Source organism: Lates calcarifer, linkage group LG9 (assembly GCF_001640805.2).
Source record: "Lates calcarifer isolate ASB-BC8 linkage group LG9, TLL_Latcal_v3, whole genome shotgun sequence".
Lineage (NCBI taxonomy): Eukaryota > Metazoa > Chordata > Actinopteri > Centropomidae > Lates > Lates calcarifer.
Window position 1 is genome coordinate 10,299,340 of NC_066841.1, and position 22,790 is coordinate 10,322,129.

The 22,790-nt window shown below is 40.8% G+C and overlaps 2 protein-coding genes across 4 annotated transcripts; both read right to left on the reverse strand.

The window, feature by feature from the left end:
• Positions 1-598: 598 nt before the first annotated feature.
• dgcr2 (DiGeorge syndrome critical region gene 2) lies at positions 599-16,363 on the reverse strand. Of its 2 annotated transcripts, XM_018671293.2 has the most exons (11): positions 15,838-16,363; positions 9,632-9,664; positions 8,344-8,466; positions 5,908-5,994; positions 5,569-5,779; positions 4,911-4,987; positions 4,614-4,796; positions 4,301-4,504; positions 3,535-3,687; positions 3,085-3,321; positions 599-2,992 (listed from the first exon to the last, which is right to left on the reverse strand). In XM_018671293.2, exons 1-11 carry the CDS (start codon positions 15,917-15,919, stop codon positions 2,763-2,765), a joined length of 1,620 nt encoding a protein of 539 aa, XP_018526809.1. In that variant the 5' UTR covers positions 15,920-16,363; the 3' UTR covers positions 599-2,762. The 2 variants fall into 2 exon arrangements, with proteins under 2 accessions (XP_018526809.1, XP_018526810.1); XM_018671294.2 differs by lacking the exon at positions 9,632-9,664 and having other exon boundaries at positions 15,838-16,361.
• Positions 16,364-18,059: 1,696 nt separating this feature from the next.
• On the reverse strand, positions 18,060-22,279 carry ess2 (ess-2 splicing factor homolog). Of its 2 annotated transcripts, XM_018671333.2 has the most exons (11): positions 22,189-22,279; positions 21,862-22,100; positions 20,921-21,089; positions 20,694-20,777; positions 20,350-20,519; positions 19,901-20,018; positions 19,658-19,791; positions 19,362-19,464; positions 19,124-19,233; positions 18,908-19,023; positions 18,060-18,776 (listed from the first exon to the last, which is right to left on the reverse strand). In XM_018671333.2, exons 2-11 carry the CDS (start codon positions 22,006-22,008, stop codon positions 18,497-18,499), a joined length of 1,431 nt encoding a protein of 476 aa, XP_018526849.1. In that variant the 5' UTR covers positions 22,009-22,100; positions 22,189-22,279; the 3' UTR covers positions 18,060-18,496. The 2 variants fall into 2 exon arrangements, with proteins under 2 accessions (XP_018526849.1, XP_018526848.1); XM_018671332.2 differs by having other exon boundaries at positions 21,862-22,240.
• Between the last annotated feature and the right edge of the window lie 511 nt (positions 22,280-22,790).

Sequence of the window (22,790 nt, forward strand, 5' to 3'; positions counted from 1 at the left end):
CTCATAAATTCAATCACCGTCTTGACTGAACAGCTCAGCGTTAAGTGCTACGTCTCTCCCATCCAGGAATAGATTGTGTGATTCTGTCACTACTTGGCCCGTGAGAACAAAGCCTCTTTTCTTCGGCGACAATGGTTTCCAGCAGGGTATCACTATCTCTGCTCTGCCTGCTGCCTTATGAGTCACTGTGAGGTGTTGCTATATCCGCTTTCTTTAAATTATTTGAATCTTGCGATTGCCGTGGATTGGATTTATCCAACGACCTCCATCTCACTGTTGGGGTGGGGTGGGGGATTTCCCTGCATCGCCACCTTAATCCTCTTTGACATTTGGTCACTGCAGACAGGAGGGATTTCTCCAGCGAGTCAAAGGACTCACAGAGCAGCTAAATGTCGAGACTGATGAGGTTCAACATAAAGTTCAGTATGTGTTCATACCCACTGACGCGTGAGTCGTCCTTCATGGTGCAATTTATTTGGCATTTGATTAGATGTACATCTACCTCAGAAAAAAAACACAAGCCTCCCCTCCCACCCACCTCTGCCCCAAATGAATCAGTTTGTAAAATTTAAAGGCTATGAAATAAATGACAATGAAATGTAGCATTTGTTGTATTATACATAAAACATTTCAAATCCAATAAAATTAGTTCTCACACCACCATAGTCTAGCACAGAAACTACAGTGTAAATGCAGCTGTTCGGGTTGTGGGCAGGTTTTCGATGCATACAGAGATATTAAACTATATGCAGGAGTCTTTTAACCTACTGTACAGGACACACTGTTGACCTAAAAATGTTTCCATCAACAAAAACAAACAAACAAAAAGGAAATCTCTCAGCATGCCAGAAGATAAAAACATGCACTGCAGGTTGAAAAATAAAACCAAACAAGCTTGATGAGAAAAAAAAAATCCAAACCAGTACATCTCCTATACACACATGCACATTTTCTACAATTTATGAGATTTTGTTTGTTGGATAATCCACAGTGGATTGTCAATATGCTAAATAAAAAAAAGGGGGGAGGGAAAAAGCTTAAGCACAAAAAATTATATTTTCTACATACATTCAGACATGAGATACACAGATGTGCACAGTCACTCAGACACACACATTTATAGCCGTTTTTCTCGAGGCAGATAAAAAGCGAGTTGAATGCTGGTGGTTGTGGGTCGACTCTGACTCAGACTTCCTCAAGCTTAGAAAATTCATCCTTGAGTGAATAAAACGATTGTCGTCATAACACGGGGGTCTAACTCATTCCAAACAGTTTACACTTTCTTTTATTATAATTTTTTTTGACTGCAGTCCCACTGAGAAACAAGAACAATTAACAGACCCATCAACACCAGAACAGATAAGTTTCACATCTACAGTCTGTGACATCGTCTTCATGGATAGCTGAGAACAACCTCAGTAACCGAGACAACAGATGTACTGCGTGAAGACATCACACATACAAACACATCAGGGATGGAGGGGCAGCATTCAAATGTGACAGCTGACAAATTACTTCCCAAAGAAACCTGATTTAATCGAGGGATGAGCGTGCAAAACGTTGAGCTTTGAGTTACTAAAACATGGTTTAGTTAGCAAATACACAACCACCCTGTGAAGAGTTGATGATAAAGTAACAACACTGGGACTATCTGTATGATGAAATAACTTCATGATTGGAACAGTTATTTTAAATAAATGCTGTTTTTTTTTTCCAAATTTAATGACAGGATATCATCCCTAATCTTCACACACACAGTTGAAAAGCGTCATTGCTTTCGCTCGCTGATCAGTTAGGAGATTGAGGCTGCAACTATCCCACGATAAAACAATCAGGATTACAGCCTGCAGTCATAAATTATCATCAAAAAGAACACAATACCAAACTCAGTATTTCAGTACCACAACATTCGTTGACACTTAAAGCGTTGTGTCAGTATTACCCTAATAAAAACCCTATAGGAGCAAACTAACTGTACCCTCTCGCAAGGTTAAACCTCTTAACTACAAAACATTTTTTGCTGGCAAATATGCGCTATAAACCTGGAAGACAGCTTCATGTATCAGTCTAATAAGAAACTGGGGGGAAGGAATAGAAATTGAGATCTGGGACATGCCGCGACAGACAGGGCCGATGAAAACATTTGTTCCTGGAGACAGATCGATACGGATACGTCTGTTTAAACGACAGAATGATGCAAACAAACAAAAAAAAGCACATGGAACGAAAAGCTGGCTTCACTGTCCGTCTGCCGTTATTTGTTTTGTGCCGGACCGAAACACACAAGTATTACAAATTTGACTGGCACAGACCTGAGGGAGTATTTACATCAGGGCCTCTCGACCAATCGGGCCAACTCTGAGATGTTTCAAAAGCTTTGCTCAGTCGACGCTTAAAGTAATAGTGCAGCTTTCTCAGCCTGTATGTAGTGTTTTTCCTCTCTGTACAGAAACAGTCCCTTCTGCTCCCTCAGATGCCAGTGTCTTTAAAAAAAAAAACAACAACAAAAAAAAAAAAAAACACTCAGAAGTTCAACTGCACAGTCTTCAGAAAGAGGGCATCCATCCGTCACCTCAGAGAAAACAGGCTGCTCCACCTTTTGATATGTCTGTACAAACTTTAACTCTCCTCTCCTCAGTCAGCATGTTGGATGAATGACACAACAGTGTGCTGCGTCCTTCTCCAGGTGCACAACGCACTCACGACCTTCCTCTACCAGCAGGTAATGTCCGGGTGCAGCTCCCTGCTGTCCGTCCACAGTCCTATACCACAGTGCTGAGGGAGGTGCAGTCTGCAGGCATGGGAGCGGGGGCGTGGCCATCTGTCGGGGTGTCGGGCCCCACCAGGAGGGTGCTGCTATCTATGGAGTCCTCTCTCTCCTGAGTGGATGGCGCCGAGTCCACTGTGGGACCAGAGGCGTTGGGAATATCGGCCTGGAGCCCGTCTCCCATGGCGTTCATCTGGCTTGGCACCATGGAAACCCCACTGTGCCCTGAAGGCAGAATCGGCAGAGAGAGGAAATGAAAACTCTCTTTTCTGTACACGATGAGATACATGAATAATGAGACAAGGATCTGCGCCTACCGAGGTCCACGTAGAGGAGGCTGTCTGGGTTGATGGAGGCCTCGTACGGAGGAGGCGGGTCGTCGGGGTGCTGGATGTCGGGGTATTTGTAGGCTGCGTACGGTGGAGGAGGCTCTTGGAAATGAAAAGCGCCTCCCTCTCCATCATCAGACAGATGCAGAGGAGTGAGGCCGGTGCCAAAGGCATCTGGGCCGTAGTCGAAGCCTGGGACTCGTCTTCCAAGGTTAAAGTGGTGCACTGGACAAAAAACAGACCGATACAGAGGATGATGTGAAACGGCTGCTACAATAAACAATATCAGATGCAGCATCTGAAATCAATGTAAAATAAAAACTGGTGCTGGCGTTAAATTAAGTGAAACTAATTATAATGAGAAAGCCTCATTACATAACCAAATTATCATCAACTAGAGAGTGGTGTGTGTGAATGTCCAACAAGCTTCATGCTCACAGTTTCCTCCGATCAGTGTTTCAATGCGTTCACGTCTCCGCTGACGGAGTCTGTGCACCATGAAGAGCAGCAGAGAGAGGATGAGGAAGGATGAGATGCAGCTGACGATCAGTCTCATCCCGCTGGCCATCGAGTCAAACAGACTGTTTCCGTCTGAGTGGGAAGAGGAGAAACGACTCAATAAGAATATTACTTTCTGCACGTGCGTTGGTTTAAAATGACCTGTTGATTTCACACTCCTGAGTGAGACAAATACATAAAATGTCCTTCTCTGGAAGAATTCTGTTTTGTTCATGTATTGTGCTTTAAAAACACACCGTCCAAAGTCACACATTAACACATCGTTTGTGTCAGATGAGCCCATGAAACAAAGCTCAGAGTAGACAGTAGACGCCAAGTCTTTATTTAAACCAGGCTAATTTTAATCCAGACATTCTTCTTCTTTAATTATTTCATTCCATTGTTCTGTTTAATAAATCTTTTAAAATAACATGCTGTACAGTGCAAAAAAAGGTCCTGTGGCTGACAGTAAAACTGCCAGTGCCAAGTTGCAATAAATAAAAATCTGTACATGTGTGAGGAGCGCCACCTTGTGGGACTGTGAGCACCAACTGCTGCATGAAATTGTCTTAATGTAAAGCTCCAAGAATTAATACTGTGTATCTATCTATCTGCTTCCACAACAGGTGAATGAATGCGTGTGAAAATATTCTGCGAAAACGAAATTCTGCTCTAATCAGTGAGATGTATCAGGAGGTGGCAGTACCTGGGTCCAGGCAGGTGAACTTGCAGCACTCTTTGGGATCCTTGCGGAAGTGCTGGCAGCCCTGCGGCCTCTCACACAGCGCAGCCACACACATCTCAGGCTCGCCGTCATGACACGTGCAGCTGAGGCATGGGTCGTCCCCCTTAGGGGTGAAGTAGTAGCCCTCGTTTACAACATTGTCTTTTATATCCACACATGTTTGCCCTGTCGGGGGAAATACAATATGAAGACACAGAGCAGACATCACAGCTGAGACAAAATAAACAGTTTCTGTTCTGACATATTTGAGGGAAAAGACAAAATGAGCACATACTCCTCTTGCAGAGAAAGGGGAACTTCTTGTAGCAGTTCTCAGCGTGCCAACTGTGCAGGCCTCGTTCATTCATGCTTTTGATTTGAAAGCGCTGCAGCTGGGCGCAGAAGACGTTGTCCTGGGTGGGAGACGCCTCCCCAAAATTGGTCAGACCTTCAGGTGGCAGAAACACCTGCATCGACCCTGTGGTGAGATATAACACCAGCAATTTTCAACACTGCTAACACTCAGGTTTAAGAACAGGACTTTGCCTCCTGTTCTTTCTGTTTAATGCAGACAAAACCAAATCTTAAATACCTTTGTATGCTACCTCCCAGCGGCCCTCCAGAGAGTGGTTCTGATTGGTGATCACATACTGGTAGCCCACCCAAAACCTTAAAAACAAACAAAAAGTACATTACTGCAATGTTTAAATTTAGTGTTAAATGGCCCATTTCAGCGTTATAGGACAATTTAAAATGATTAAACTGCCACTATTGGCCACTAGATGGCCTACAACCAATGACAGAGCACCAAAACTCCCCTACCTCTGCTACAGCAGACTGACACATTTAACTTTTTATATCATAGGAACAAACAAGATGAACAAGGACAAAGCATAAATTTAAAACTAGAAAAGTAGATCTGAAACTTAAAGATTTTGATCTCAAGCTGTAGAGTTCCCTGTTCTGTAACTGAAAGCAGTATTTTCAAACATACATGTTCAGGCAGCTATTTAAATAAAGTCTAATGAAAGAGGAGAGTTTTTCCTCACAGAAACTGGAAACTGTATAGAAACTTAATGCAATCACAAGAAAACATTAATCACATCTTATTAACTAGTAAATGACTTTAGGAAATGGCAAAGTTAAGCAGTAATAACATCCATGAAGTTCAGCTCTTTCTGGAAGTCACAGCAGAAGGTTTAGACTAATGCCACATTTTCCAAACAATAACGCAGTCAGTAAAAACTCACTTGCACTGGTCTCTGCGCTCACAGACTTTATCGTCAAAGTCCACCTCGATCTTCAGTATGAACTGCAGCTCCTCGTTGGTCACAAACGTTGCCAATGAGCCGTTGACTTTCTGACAAGTATCCACGGCCTGCCAGTAGTTCTCGTTCCTCAGGTAGACTTTGTAACAGCTGGCCGTCTTCTCGTAGTGGTGCCACCCGCTTGGGCATTTCTCTGTGGACGGAGAAGACGACTTTAGCATTGATTGATAAAAGCTGGGCGTGTGATCGTAGTGCAGATTCAACAAATACAGTGTACAACCAACTAAAATAAAGTGGGGGAGAGTAAAGTGAGATGCTTACTGTTGAAGCGCACAGGCTGAGCCACACCGATGACGTCTTCTACCTGATCATATCCGTTGCCAAAGCGAAACCTCTCCTCCTTTATAGCTGTAAGAAAATGACCTAAGTTCAACAAATGTGGAGAAGGTTTTTTTTCCAACTACATTAATTATACAATTCTGTGGAAATCACAGTGCACAGATTGGTTGTTGTTGATGTTGTGCAACCTGTTCAAAGCTTGTGATGTAATGAACCACTGTCAGACTGCTCCTGTGTTCAAAGGTAAGAACAAACCTTTTTCATTTGTCTGATAGCCTGATACATAAATAGATAAACCCATAAACCATCAGTGCTGCTTGTTTCTGCACCAGCTCTGCCTGGTCATTCCTCATTTTAAATCATGTCGGAAAAAAAGCTTTTTGTAAAAAGTAATACAGGTTCATGTATTGAATAAATGTCCACAGACTGTTTGGGCTCATACCAACATTCCTCTTGGCACACGCCTCTTTCTCCTTCTTACAGTGTACTTAATGTGCTTCTGATCAACATTTCTTCATCTGCCAAGGTTCATTACTTATAAAAGACATTTTGAAACATCAAGTTTGTGCCTTGATAATCATCTATGACTCAAACGATCAAGGAAGTAGATTGAAGATTTGAGGAAGATAAAAGCAGAACCAAAGTTTTGCAGACTGAGCGGATTGTATCCTCTTCTAAGCATAATGAAGAGTTAACAGTGATTCAGGTCTGGAGTCTGTATACACCATAATCTAGACTTTTTTCCCCAAGAATGATATCAATGTGAATCTCCTGCTAATATTCCACTAAAGTATTGTTTTGCTTCATTATATACAAGAAAAGGAAGGAATAACAAAACCATCTGAAAAACAAATTGCTACTAAACATTTACTAGTGATTTCTCAGAAGAAGAAAAAAAAAAGAAAAAAAAAAAACACTTGAGGCCGATCGGCTAAAATTAACAGAGTTCCTCTGCTGCACTTACTGTGAAATGTGAAATAACAGCAGTTTCAGTTCTCAGTTTTCTTTACCTTCAGACCATATTATTATTTTTAAAAAGTTTCATATGATACATTTTTTATTTTGAGACACCAGATATTCTGCAGTAGGTTGACCACGCAGTTTCTCATTACCTTACAGTATCAGTTCTATGTTGCATATGTTATCAGCTGTACAATTACAGATCTTTTGTTTGCAGCGTGGCTTTACTTTTGTGCAGCCTGCAACGTGTTTTATTTTATTTTATTTTTTGGCAGTCGGATATTTCATAATGCCATTTCCTCTTTTCAGTTTGACTTTACGAGGTTGAGCAGTTTTCTTTGGTATTTGTCTGGCTGGAATTAGTGTGAAGGATTGCTGCACCTTGCCATGTTATTCAGCAAAGAGCTAATCCCAAACAAGAACATTGATTTCCATGCGTGCTGTTGATTTGGCAGAAAATAGCCCCTCACTGAGGCATGTGTAAACATTATTTGGGTTTTCCTTGCATTCTTCTAGAAACGACAGCTACTCTGCATAGGCAAAAACATGATGTTCAGCTGCAAGCTGTTTCAGTGAATACTAATCAGCACATTTGCTTTTGAACATACAGAATACACTGTATACCCACTGGTGGTATGTAACTGTTTTATATAGAGAAGGAAAACAAGAGGAAGTTTCTGCTTTAGTGTTCAGTGCTGTTGTTTTATTTCCTGTTCTATAAATGAGTCCAATATAAACCCTCACTCAGTACATATTGTTATGGGCCTGCCTACAGTGTTAACTCAAAGCATGCACAATCACTGCTGTATGGAGGTCACATGCTGGACTCAATCCTTTCAATAATTCCTATTATGCGGTCAGAGATCTGGGGATAAGGTCTCTCTGGATTTAAGAGGGGAAAACAATAGGATTTCGGTCAAAGGCTTAGCCCTGCAACATCTCTTCACACAGTGTTGAAGAGATCAACAAACAGTAAACAAAAACACAGACACAGACATGTGCAGCCACTTTTGCCATCTGACACCATCAGTCCAGAGCAGCTAATCTTGCACTGTGGTTCACTGTGGTGGATTAGGAGGACTTTTCCATTCCTGTAGGCTTGAAACCAAAGCAAATCAGTTGGACTGAACTGTGTTTGTTTTTTTTTCTGTGCTATACACACACTACAAATGTGACCAGGACGTCCTGCAGTTCAGTTAGGGAACATCGTAGGCTTCTTCTCTCCATGTGTGGTCACTGTGCATCACTGAACACCTCTGAATACTGCCTGATTAGATCCCAATGCTTCCTTAAGACACTCTGGGTTCTTTCACACCTGTGTATAGAGCTGTCCAGCTGTGATCTGATCATTCGAGTGTAAAAAGGTCCTCGGTGTTGCTATTCTTTCCAGAAATCAATCATGTTACGGGTGTTAGGTAACAGAGTGGGTGTAAAAGGGCTTAAGTGAGCTATACTCACGGGGACAGTCCATCTCGTCGCTCTTGTCCTCACATGCTGTCCAGCCGTCACACTGCCAGGACATTGGGATACACTGCATCTTCCCACTGCGGCAGGCAAACTGCCCAGGGCTGCAGCGCTGCTCTGAAATACAAGAGAGTTCGCATGGTCAAACCTACATGTGACTAAGGCCTTATTCAAACAAGAGAAAACCATTTTAACTCAAGAATCTAGCAGAGGACTATATGAGGACACTCAAGCTTTCATTACAGTTGATGAAATAAGAGATCTCAGATGGTGATGGAGTGAAAACCAGGTGCAAACTGAGGAAATCACAGTCAAATAAGACCAGCACTACCACTGCAGCCAGCGGGATGAACTGAATCTGGGCACTTCAGTATACAATACACACACAAACACATACATCCTCTCAGCCTGTTAGCTCACCCACCAATTCAATATACTGAGACAGCAAAGAAGCACAAAACAGATAATTGGGTGAAATAAGAAAAGGAATCCTCCTGTTAAAAAAGAAAGTCCACTTTGGTAACTGAATAGGTTTAGATTAGGTCAGGGACACTTAAAAATGTGAATCTACCAAAAGAACATTTTTTATCTTGTGCCTGCAAGCTCGATCATGCCCGAATCATTTATCATATTCAACAAAATCACACCACTAAGAATAAAACAACAGGACTTTTGTGAACACGTCTTTAAATAACAGTTCACTAATGAGGGCGACAGGAAAGAGGCAGCCTGAGACCTGCAGCAGACACATACTAAACATCTATAGGCTTTTTGTCTGCTTATATCCCTCAGCAACGCAGTTCATGCTAAAGTGGGTCTCCATGCCATATGTGATTAACATAAGAGATGCCTCTTTATCAGAGCTGCCTGTGTTTAGCCTGGATCATGGGATGAATGAACCAGTTGTAAACTCACAAAAATAAGTCAATGCAACAATATTATTGATCATGGGAGAGGAAAATGAACTCACTGCCATGTTGTAACACTCTTGATATCAACTTAAAACCTATGCTTGTATAATATTAAGAGATGATGAGTTAAAGTCTGATCTTAAAACTGCAAAGAAATCCTGTTCCATTGAAAAGCACGTCTAAATGTAAGACCTTTAGACATTACTACAATCACAGGTGTTTTCAGGCTTTGAATTTTTCTAAGAGAAAGCTCTCATTTCCATCTGAAAAGCTCCATGGACAAAAAAAAGGTTCAAACTGAGGGAGCTGCTGATATACTCCAACAAAAAGGTCAGACAGCAACTACACTAGAAGACATACTGCTTGCTTACCTGACAATAATCTTGCCAGAGCTAGCCGCGGACCTGAAACAAATAGAGACAATAGAGTGACTATCCTGTGTGTCATTGTCTTGACTTTAAGGAAGTTTTCAATTGCACTTTTTTTTTTTTTTTTTTTTTTTTAAAAAGGAGAATGTTCATCCTATTTATGTTGCTCGGTTGTCTATAAAGAAATCCTCAACAATTCTCTGGCATTCCTCAGTGACCAGTGAATTCCCCAGTTGCTTTCCCAGTAGTGGGTGCATTAGACCATCTGTTCATGGATACAGGTGGTTACGTGTTCCTACAATGGACCTGGACCACCCACTCACCTGGCAAATATGGCTACACTATTTTTACTTGGAGAAGAAAAAAGGCTCAGAGCTATTTCAAGACTGTGACTGTTGTTTCACCTGTGTACCAACCACCTTATCTGACGTTAGACAAAACAGACTTTTAGCTTTGATGATCCCACAGAAAAAGGTCACAACCTACATGGGGCTTTAATACGGCGATTAAAACTGGTCTTTATTCATGCTGGAGTTCTGACTGAATAATAAAACAAATGTGGACATGTGGCTTGGACAGTTTTATTCTATTTCAACTGAGACTTAATTAAAAGTTTTCCCACCCTTACGTTATGACCATACAGCCTTATTTCTTTTAATAATTTAATCGTTCTGCAGCAGCTTCTCACTGAGCTTATATACGATCCAGCTGGTCCAGCCTGTTCAGACCTTCTGAAAATAAATAAATTAAAAGATGAATCATATTTTCAAAAACAGGAGGGATCTCACATTATACCAGATGCAGCATTTTATGCCCTAATGTAACAAGGTCACAAACCTTGCACTATCAAGTTGTACTGACTTTATTTTGCACAACATCCTCATCATGTGTGTAGCCAAGTAAAATAAAATTAATAAATATGATCATGTTTGACCCTGTTTTCACTTGTTAAACAAAGAGATCACTCTAGTTATGTTGTGATATATTTCAAAAGGCTGTGCTATCATTAACTATAAATGATAAGGGGAAAAAAAAAACACTTCAAAAAGCAAACCTATCCTTTGTGACTGACCTTAATTCAAATAGTCCATACTCTGCCAAAAGGTGTTTTAAAAGCCCTCTAACACAGCAGACGTCACCCTGTCTTAGTTAAGGCTAAGTGGATTGAGACGCATTACAGACCTGTCTCTGTCTCCTGGGACTGAATGCATTATCATTGATCCCATTGAGCCTGAATGTGTGTCAGGTTGATGGATAACATTAGGGAACCAATGTATTCCAAACGCACGAGAGAGGATTTGTGAATGATGTTAATAATTTATGTTTATATTTATACAGAAAAAGAATGGATGTCATGTGACTATGCTGCTTACGGCCTTTCAAAGACAATAAGTCAATCTTGTTTGAAGCGCTTTGCGAGATGCTGCAACTGTGTCAATATATAATATCTCTCACATTTACCAGTTTCCTGCCTTTGTCAGAGGGATGTGAGCATTTTCCTTGCCTGTGCATGGCTGCCGGGTGATGCATCGACTCCTCCGGCAGCCAAGGATTTTTTTTTTCAATGTGTCTTTTTCAATAATACATCTTGTAATAAGACTTGTTACCTTGCTATGTTAGGCTCCTGGGAAACTAACTAGCAAACAGAGCCCAAATCTAGCTGCTTTCTGCTCATTTAAAACATAGCTAATTCTTGTTAAGCCTCATCTACATGTGCTCAGGACTAGAAAATATATGCCTTGTACATCTGCGCTCTGTCTGAAAGACTTGCTGCCTGCACAAATCAGTATTCATGCTCTCTGGGTTTTTCTGATAACTGCTGCTGCTGGAAAATCCACAAGAAAAGAATTTATTCAGATAAAAGTAGCCTGCTGCTTTAGGTTACCAGATATTACAAGCTGAAGGCACGGCTCTGGCATCTCCAGATTATAACAGCCTGTATCTATAACAGCTTCAAGTTGAAGTGCGCTTCCCTCGTCATTATCTGAACATCCCGGTGATTGGGATGGAGTATCTGAACCAGCTGTGGTTAATATAGTAGCCTGAAAGCTCTTCTCTCCCTCAGTGTTTGGTAGCGATTTCACCAGAGCTGCACAAATTTGATAAGATGGTTCATGTTTTATTTTTGCTTCTGATAATGCTCAAGTGCATGACATGGATGCACACCTTCTGTATCTTAACAATCATCTGCCTGGGAATCATGGCATTAATGACTAATAAGTGACAAATGCAGCCACTTCTGAATTTTTGAGATAGGTTAGGAATAATGAGGAGCGAGCAGGATACAATCATCTCTCACTGAGGCCATTTCTTTCACAAGCTTTGGATTTTGCGATGTCAAGTCTACAAATGAGTGAACCCAGGTCACCCTGAGAAGAGTGAGCCTCTGCATCTCTTACATAACTGACAGGAGAGCACAAAGAAAATGAGACTGCCCCCAACTCGGTTTTACGGAAGTATAACGGCACAGTGAACTGGCCTTGTGCACACGCTGCATCATCTCCAGCCTCCAATGATTCACATCAGCTCTGAGGCTCACTGTTAAAAGCAGTGAGTGGGTACAGGCATTCATGTCCATTTCATTATACCCACCTCACATTTAAAACCAATGTATTCTCTCTGCTCTATGTGAATAAAAGCAGCGCGGGTCAAATTCCTTTAAAAACCGAGCTGTTTGGCTTTTATGTTAGAACTGATGTGACACGGCCTGTACTTAAAATGGTAAACACAAAAGCACTAAAGTCACTGAGGTTTGTCATATTAGAAGAAAAAAGTTAATACTGCTTGTAAAAAATCTATCCACAGGGGGTTGATGGGATATCAGGTACAAGACTCTTGGCTTCAGTCCTGTGGCATCATAAGTGTCCTGTCCTGACATTTTCCTCAACATTTTCATTTCTTCCACATGCACAACCACCTGCTCGACAACAAAAGGACCAGCAGCAGGAGCAAGATGCTGCAAAAGATTTCGGCTGTGCAGGTGAGAAAGTCTTGTTCTCAAGCCAGGAATGTGTAGGTGGTCAAGGCTGCCTCACAGACTCCCACAGCAGGAAAAATTCATTTGCGTTCTTGCAACTTGTAATTGATGACAGAGGTCGATAAAGCTGACAAAACACTACTCATACAGCGCTGTCCTTGGCAGAGGAATTTAATTTTACAAAGGTAAATCAATTATTCTTATCAATAAAGAAATATTTAACACTGATTTGGAAAGAGATACAGTAATATATGAAGCTTGTGCCTTTAGAGAGACTAAGATGAATGTTCAAGGCTGAAAAGTACATAATGTTATACACAGACTATAACAAATATGATTTTAGGAAAATTCATTAATTTAACAGAGTGGTGGTCTAGCTTGTTATTTGGGCAACATTTACCTCTTATCATCACATCCCCAATAAAAATGTTTCCTCAAGTCATGTCTTTATACATTAACTTCAGTGGTTTTCAAAAAAATAAAAATAAAAAAAAATTAACATCCCTGTAAGAATCTGTAGCTGTATTTCAAGTCCCTGTCCATTTGGGTCACCACAAGTTAACTGTCAACTACAGCTGTTTACGTCAGTGGAGATCAGGTGAACAAAAACATCTGACTGGTTTGTTGACAGATGATGCCTGCCAAAAGTTTAACTATGGCCAACTTTTTCTGTGCAGAACAAACAGCGATAAACTGGCTGCCACTGTGACACAGACGGGCTGTTCAGGCCCTCAGACAATGAACAAAGTCCAGTTGACTTTTTGCTCAAATTGATTGAAATTGCAAAGAGAAGATTTTAGTCGTTTTTAAGTCTTGGGCATGTTCACGCTGCGACCTTTGCCTGGTTCAATGATTTTCTTTCAAATATGTTCACTATTATTGGCTGTGTTGAGCCTCTGTGAACTTATTTAGAATCCGCACTGAAGTAGTTCAGTGTAACTCAGGCTTTGAGAGTAGCCGGTACACCTACATTTTAAGGTCAACAATCCACCTGACATGCACGTTTGTATCATGGGAGTAAACTGAAACAACCACAGGGCGTGCACATGCACTAACCACAGAGCCATTGCACCACCCTGTCATGTGTGTATAATCATATCCATTCTGTTTTTTGTTGCACGCTTTTGCATTAATGTACAGCATTATGCATAAGTATATGAGCAATCCACTCAATCTGTAGAGGGAAACGGACCAGATCATTAAAAGAGGTTCTGATCATATTTATCCTCCTGCCTTTGTCGTTCTCCCTGTGATGTAGAATGGGAAAAGCAAACCACATCCAAAAATTTTGACATTTTAATGTTGCCTGGCTCATTGGCAAGCAATCAGACATGGTTGTGTAAGACTGAAGGCTTTTTACACCTCGTTAAAAGCCACTAAAATGTGACAATTATGCACACTGTCAAGGATAGCTGCAGAAAACCTTAACCTTTAAAAGCTGCTTATCTTGCTTCTGTAACCTGCTGTGGAACAAGTGCCGAAACCAGGTAAGTAAGGTACAAATTGGTGAGTGACAAATGAACGCCTCCCGAAGATTTATACACCTGCTCAAATATCTTTTACTGAATTATGTTCCCAAAAAAACAGGATTATTCTGTTACTGAACGGTCCTACCCATTTGGGCATCGAGCTTTGGGAAGCCAGCACTTGATGTGCACAAGCATGTTCTACAAAAACACACCCTCTCTGACAAAGCCTGTGCAAGAGAGCAGGTAGTCCCCTGCAGGAGCCCTGGCATGAAGGCCATAGTATTACCCAAAAAACAAGCAGTGATTTCAGTGTCCACACACAATGTGAGGCCCAGGCAACACCAGGACTAGATACCAGGCTGAAAAATGGACGACACATAACCTTCACTTTTAAGATTAGTCACTCAAGTTATATAAACAAAAGTCTTGTGTTCACTACTGAACATCAGAGAGCAAACAATGAATTTGTCCTTGAAAAGATGAACAATAACAGTTGACTACACTCAATAAATGAGTACAAACAAACAAACCACAAAGAGCCTCCTAATATGAACTTTAATAAGAACCAAACCTCAACACAAACAAACAATTATCATGCAGGGGGGGCAGGAAGTTATTCTTTTAGACTGAACCAAACAACAATATATTTTCAATGAGTTAAACTGATAACAGTTTATCTAGTCAACACAGTGGCAAGGATCACAAGTCTGGACCTAAAGGAGATCACAAGATGCCTTTATCTTCTTGCTGCTTAAATGTATCCAGCAAAGGCTATGCAAGTGTTTATATTCGAAGTAAAGCAACTGAAACGTGTGAGCTAAAATCATTTGCTTGTTTGGTTCAAGAAACACTCTCCCAAAGAGGATTTTAGTGTACCAGTATTGTATTAGGGTGGTTTGATGATTTTAATCAGACGTGTGCACTATGCACTGCCCAATTAGGAGTCTTGTGGGGCTTTTATTAAGTCATGTATTGAGTCTCCAGTATGTTGCACCTGTGAAACGTGATTTCTATCCTGAGGTACAAAAAATATTGTTAATTTATCAACTTAGACGTTGCGTAAATATCCTGCAAATCATCATGATGATAAGTGTCATCACATTTACGTTACTGTGTATTTTGTCAGTCTGATCTGTTTAATTGTGTAGCTACAGGATGTGTGCATAAGAGCCAGAATTAGTGATGGAGAAGCATGAATCTCTGACATGCATTGTACATTACGGATTCATGACTGGAGCAGAGACTAACGAAGAGATGTAAGTGGAGGGTAAACAAACCTTTTTATTCAGAGGAGTTAAGATGCCCACCTTTTATGAGTCGGGAGAAGACTGTGCGGCATAATTTCCCAAATACAGCTCTATCAGTAAGTATGAAAACTAGCTAATTATTAAAGAGAAGCAGCTGTATTTGAAAAAATTTAACAGCGTTAAGTGTTTTTTCCTGAACATAAGCTAGCTGTGAGGGCTGTGTGGTTAAATCATGAAGTGTTTGTCGTTTAATGATTGCCAACTGGTGGTTTAAGTTGGCCTATTTTTAACAAATATTACAGCTCATGTGCTGACGGGGAGGCGGTTCCCCCACACTGTCCGGCAGCAGCAGCAGCAGCACGGCAGCGGAAAACCACCGGAGTCCGTGGTTTCTCCAGCAGGCCTCTCCGCCTGACCCACCGCTCTCTGCTTCCAACTGTAATCTCCGTTTCTCCCACTTTCCACACCAGCCCTCGGCAATGTAAGCAAAGAAGTAACAACTTGAGGTTTATTTACCTGTCCGTGGTGGGTCCGTTAACGTGAGGACGAAGAGAAGAGAGAAGAGGACGAAACTGCTGCTGTCAGCCTTTGGCAACATTTATCCTCCATTCATAGTAACTCCTCTATCCAGAAATTTAAACAATATACCGAGGATCTGCACCGCCGCCGCCGCCGCCCTCCTCTTCGGAATTACAACGTTAAACGCTTTACACAATTTCTACCCATTTTTACGCATTCAAAACGGCAGCTGACGAAGAAAACTAACGTACGTCAAGCATACTCGCAACGCACACCGAAACAGATTGCGGGTAATCTTGCCGAGCGGCTAACGTTAGCTAACTGGCTCTACCGTTAACGTCGTCCGTCCTCTCCCGCTGCTCGCTGGTGGAGCGGCGCTGATCCAAGATGGCTGCGGCCTCCCATCACAACAATCCCAAACATGCAATGCACAGGCTATCAGCTGGAGGAGCTGTCGGGGCGGAGTTTATCAGACGATAACCAATGTCTATGAGTGTGTGCATGTACCCGTTGAGATTATTATGTGATGAAACCAACCCAAAATATTATAACTGGGTGTATGGAGCGCACACACGCAGATGGCTGGCGCAGTTTATTATTTAACGGGACCCTGTGTTATCCACCACGCAGAGATTTTACTCAAAAACCAAGCCAACTAAAGTTATTATTACGCTAAAGCTGTCATGAAATTAGATTTGGCTTTATCATTTCGGACCAATGACCCTTAAAAATACATTAATATGCATTCTACTAATAAACTATTTTATAATAAGTTCTATTTTATGGCCTTTCTTCCATTCCTGGGACAGTCTGACCTGTTTGACCTTGTGAGATAGCCCATGGGTCAAACTCTTATGACTACAATTATCATAACAGTTGAGTCTTTAAGAACATTTTACAGCCTACCTTTTAAATCATACTGTATGAGACATTTAATGTCTTTAACAGCAGATTTTGGGGCTTAATATGTAGCATGATGTGAACAATTTCTGTGGAGCGAGGATCACAATTCATACAACACAGCTCAACTCCCATACTACACATGAAATAAAAGTTGTATAAATCCTAAAAATGCAGGTTATAATTGCAACTAACGTCTAATCCAGAAGCATTTTGAAGTTGCCTCTTGGCCCACTTACATAATGAGTCTCTTTTAGTCCAAAATTTCCTCTTTATGTTACCATTCCTCTGCCATTGCTCAGCAAGAAAATACTGTCTGGGGAAACAGAGGGAATTTCGTACTAAAAAGCCTGCACTGTCAGATGATATTCACTTGACTGAAGCCTTGTACTGATTTCTGCTGAGGATTGTGGAGTTTGTTCTCCACTTCTAAAGCTGGCATTGCACTAAGTTTCACGGACATACAGTGAACAGAGTTTCTTTCACTGCACACATGGGGATGCAAGCACTGTTTTAAGACCAAATGAAACCCTATACCTTATACTGCTTTTGTGATAAGCCTCAAAGCAAAGTAGACTCATTTTCTTACAAGAGATAAACATGCATATTAAACATTAACAGTGCTAAAAGTATGTAATGCACACAAACAATGTTTGATTGACTCCTTTATAATAAAAACACTGATCTGCGAACCAGGACGACCCTGAGAATACTAAGTTGAAAATCAAGCTGCAGCATGTGTGCCAACCTCCCAACACAACAGATCAACCTCATTCAATAAAAAATATGGCCTCAGGATACCCTGTAACTGCTTATGTTCCAAAAAACTGACTGAGGGCATGTTGGAGTATTTCTGGCAGTAGTTTAAACAGAACAGTATGACTGTGCCTTTACATCTGAAGCTTGCTCTAGAAAAAGAAGAAAGGTATAAAGTTAATATTCACAGTTCTGTTCTTCCATCAGTAGGAGGTAGAACAGAACAAGGATGTCATCTGGTGGTACATTTATTATTTTGTCAAAAATGTCTAATTTCATTATAGATTTTAAGAAAAAGGTTGTGTGGTTTTATGATGCTCTGCCTGTGAATTTTCAACTTTAAATTAAGAAGGCAGAGTAAAACAAAACATGTCATTTACACTGACAGTCTGTGAGCTGTCTAATTGAAGCCCTGTGTTTTTTCCCCCCATTTTAACACCAACACAAAAGTGCAATAATGAAGAAATCTGCTGTGAAGTAACAAAGCATGTACTTAGGATGCAGAGACACACACTGAAAAGTCACGGCTACGTGTATGAAGAACTGGGAGACAGACTACCGGATGCTGCGTGTTGAAAATCTAATTGGATGTATGATTCTCAGAAACAAATACTGAGTTATAATTATATTAAAAAATACCAGTTAAGCATGTGCTGGTAGGGATAGCACAAGTTTAACTGGAGGAAAACTGTACAAAAGTCTGAATGAAATGAAACCTTGCATTTGAGATGAAACAAAAAAATTGCAAAAAGATAAACAAATAATTACATAGCATTTGGACAATGTATTTCACAGGGATCTACATTAACGCATCTGTACAAAAATGTAACAAATAAATCTGTAAAAATTCCTCATGTACATTTCTTTATCCAGTCATCCAGCTGAAAGATTTGCTCTTTAATATGAGAAAACTGGGTCTGGAGAGTTTATAATAATAATGTTCTCCTCATAATAATAAGTCTACTTTTGTACAATCCGAGCAGAGAACAGCTTTTCTTACTCAGAAAAAGTCTGAGGCTTTCCGTCTCTTGGGAAGTTGCAGCAGATTGTCTGTGAGTGATGTAAGGTCCTGAGAGCTTGGCGTCTTGGCTTTGTTTGGTGTTGGTGTCCCCGATGGAGTGGCTGGGCCACCAAAGGGAGACTTGCAGCCGGTGACTCTGTGTGAGGGAGACGGAGTGTAGCTTGCTCTTAGCGCTTTGTCCGTGTATTTGCTAGAAGTTCGGTTTACGAGCCTCTGCAGAGCGGGGGTGAGGGCTGGACTCAGACCTTTAGGCGTTAGACTGCAACACAAAGGAGGCGGTGCTCAGTTAGCTCATGACAGTTGTGATTCATGACTGCACTAACAAATACTGTGGGGAACTAACAATGTTAAATACAGCGGATAAAAGGGTTGAGGGTTGAATGTCTTTACCTTGCAAGATTCTCTGTCACCTTTCGCAAAGCTTCCTGTTTCTTTGCACGGTTTTTAGCAGCAGCTTCATTGGCCATCTTTAAACCCAGCCTCTCTCGCCGTCCCGGCTCTGGAATCTTTTAGAAATTATATTAAGTGTGAATATCTTACAGCCTTTCAAATAATAAAAAAATCAGGACTGACAAAGCTTTGCAGCTAACAGTCAGTCTTCAGTACCTTAAATGATGGGCCGTGATTCCTCTCAACATATGGGGTGTCTGATCCATCCAGACGAAATGGGGTGCTCTCAATCTCACCCCAGGTCATCAGAGGTGACTCAGATACACCTGAGGGGACAAAAACAGCTTTCAGAAAATCTACTCCAAACGTAGGTGGAGCTCTTGAACCATCCATTTAAGGCAGTATTTAGTTTTACTTGTCATCGACGTGGAGGAGGATTTTAAGACCCACTTACCAGGTGCAGGGGAAGGCGTTCTTTCATAACCATATCCATTCACTGTCGGGGATTCATGTGGGATGAGCTCTTTCCCATCGGGGCCTACTTTACCCTGTTTGAACTGTACAAAAAAAACACATGATTTATCAGCTGTATCATTTATGAATAAACACTTTTACTCAACTGAAGAATAGACTGCCATGCAGAGACACTTCACTCACATGTATGGAGCACATTGCAATCAAAACAACATTACCCTGATGCAACACTGTGCCTTATTTTGGCTTTTCATGAACCATAATCCTAAAATTTACCTGTGCATTGAGAGCTGCAGCCTGCTGAATCTGGCTTTTGTTGAGAGCTTTGCTGAATGGGTCTCCCGCAAAGCGAGTATTCTTGTGAACTACCTCTCTTGGCTTCTTGAAAATAGCATCGTCGTCTTTAACACCTGAATTGGAAAATGTGAAAAGCACATTACATTTCATTTTTCCCTTCACAGCTTGATCAATTGCCTTTAGTGGGGATTCATGTTTAAAATAAAACATAAAAAATCTTACCCTCTGGATAATACATCAAGGCATTCTTGGCTTTATACTCCCATGTCTCCAATCCAGCTTTGACGCATTCAAGTGCTGCCTTCTCTACTGACGGTAAAGCAAGGTTCTCCTCATGGCGCTGAAACACATCAGTGTTTGTCATCAGTGAATGTTTTTACTGTAGTCTAGGGGTGTGTGCAAAATAATCGTCTGACTGTGGATGAACAACTGCCACTGAAAAGCCAAGCAACCCTCATGGTTGCAGTTTACAGGAATAAGCAGGAAGAAGCTACAAACCTGTCAGAGCCACAGCTGAAGTCCACAGGTGGTGACTGTTTGATTTGGTCACAGAAAATTTACTCAAAATTTAATTTTGGTTAAAAAAAATCTGTAATCAGAACACCTATGATGCAAGCAATCATATTTCATTTGCCTTGAAATTAAGAAAAGCCTCATCTAAAAATATGTACCTGCTTGTATTCAGTCTCAGCCTCATATAGCCAGGCATGCTTCAGTTTCTCCTTGTCCTTTGCCAGATCCATTATCTGTTCAAATGATGCATTATCCTCACTGGTATTTTTTGCCAAGAAACGATCCAGAGAGAGCAGCTCTTTCTCTTCCTTGTCATCGTCTTTGCTCTCTAAATAAAACATTGATAGAAATAGGGTTAAATTGCTGTTAAGAACGACATACAGCATGTGAAAAGATTTCACTAAAATGCAAAAAGGGGGTTTAAGGTGGAGCAAAGGGGCTCATGTAAACACACAAATCTTCAAATTGATTAGATCTTCAAATTTAAAAAATTAACACTTACCTCTATCTAAATCTTTATTGCCACGAGTGGAGGAGGGAGACCCTGAGCGACCCACTGGAGTCTCAAAGCTAGCTGGAGTCACATCTTAAACACAAAAAGGATGAATCGTTGTAAAGCACACTTGTGGAAACAGTAAAAATATCTGGTGAATAAATTCTTTCCTTCTGAGAGTAAGGTATAAAAACATGGAAAGTGTAGCGCTTACATTCACTTCTCATAATACTCACAGGGTGCAGAGGATCGTGGTGTAGATTTAGTCAAAGATGACCCATATCGGATAGATATCTCTCTCATTCTCTCAAGGTCTCCATTTTCCTCAGCTTCCAGATAGTCCTTCTGTGCTTGTAATTTTGTCACATCTGGAAAGAAATCCCTCTGGATAATCTTCTCTATACTCTGTTAGAAGTACAAAGATAGGTAACATTTGAGTAAGAGAGGATAATGGCATTTTGGTTTAATACTACAACACCAACAAAAATAGTTATAGAACTGACCAGTATTTCTGAGGCAAATCTCACTTTCATTCTTTCACATATATTTACTTGACTTGCTAGTCCAATAGTTCAAAATGGAAAGATATTTAATTCACAATGATAAGAAAAGCTTCACAATTCATCACATATGAAAAGCTGTTACCAGAGGTTTGGATTTCTTGCTTGGCAATTTATCAGAACGAGTATTAGATCATCAATAACGTTACCTGTCATTGGATGATTATTTAATGATCAGCTAAATAAGTCTCAGCTCTTCGTGTAACAGAGCAGGGTAAAGGATATTTTTGAACCCGCTGACTTATCATCATTAATTTAAGAAATTCCCAACAATGTAAAATCATAATTTTAGAATTACCAAAACCCTAGATCTTGTCTCCAGTAGTCTGATCTCATAAACTGCACTATTCCTTACAAAAATAAACAAGGCATGGGGCACCTCTGATTTGAAACGCGTGTCAAAGCTCGAGGGCACTAAAGAGATAATATGTAAGTTACATAGTCCCAAGTTAGAAAACACACAAAGCGAGAGTAATGTGTGTTACACCAAATAATTTCCCTATAAACCATTTCTTTGCTAGCATTAGCAAACGTGCTAGCAAAACACTGCTGTTCCTTGCCTGGTTACTACTGATGTATACCATAAGACCACGAACTGCTGTCTATCATTTAATTACCTCAATGTACTCCTCTTCATCAAGGACCTTCCTCTTCCGCTTCCCCGTCTCTTTCTCCTCGGGTTGCTGTCGGAGAGCCACTGTTGTTACCGCTGAGGGAACCAGAGTCCCGGACAGGGCTTTCCTCACGCTAGCGCTGCCTTCCATTGTGGACCCTGTTAGCCTCTCAAGCTAACGGCTGACGGCAATCGTTCAGAGACAAACACCGGCTGGTTGGAAACGCGAAGCGGCTTTTCCACCTGACAAGTACAATTCAAAACTGTAAACGACGTCGTAGATAATTACACGTTAGGAATAGCTGTGAACGAACAAACTGTAACGCATTACCTAACTTCTGGCCAGGGCAGCGACGTACGAACGACGTAGTGTCGTATAGTCTGAATTACGTCACAGGAAGTTTACGGACGTTCAGGAAATTCTCAGTATTTTTGTTTATTTTAACTTTTATAACTTAAAAAATAATACATTGTGTTCTATGATATGTACAGTATGTATTTGGAGTGCATCACTTTTTTTGGGTGGGAATAAGTTACTTGATATCAGTACGCAAATTACAAAATCTCATATTGGCCTATTATAATAATATATTGATGACTGATATAATTAATTTATAGGCTACCTGTTGCAATGTATCTTGACAGCAAAGCAATTATCACTGCTGCCATCATTAATTTTGCAACATGGACAAACACACAAGAATTCCAATGTGCTTGTACTTAAACGTGCCTGTGCAAATGGCAAATAAACTCTCTAATCATTAGTCCACTATGATTGTTGTCTAGAGTGTTAGAGGCCAGCAAGTTGGTGCAGCAGTGAGAGAAAGGACAGATTCTTCAGTCTATACAGTGCTCTAACTCAGTGCTCTAACCTAGGAATGATCTTGTAACCACACTAATTGGAGGATCCTGGTACTCACTGGTTTCAACTGG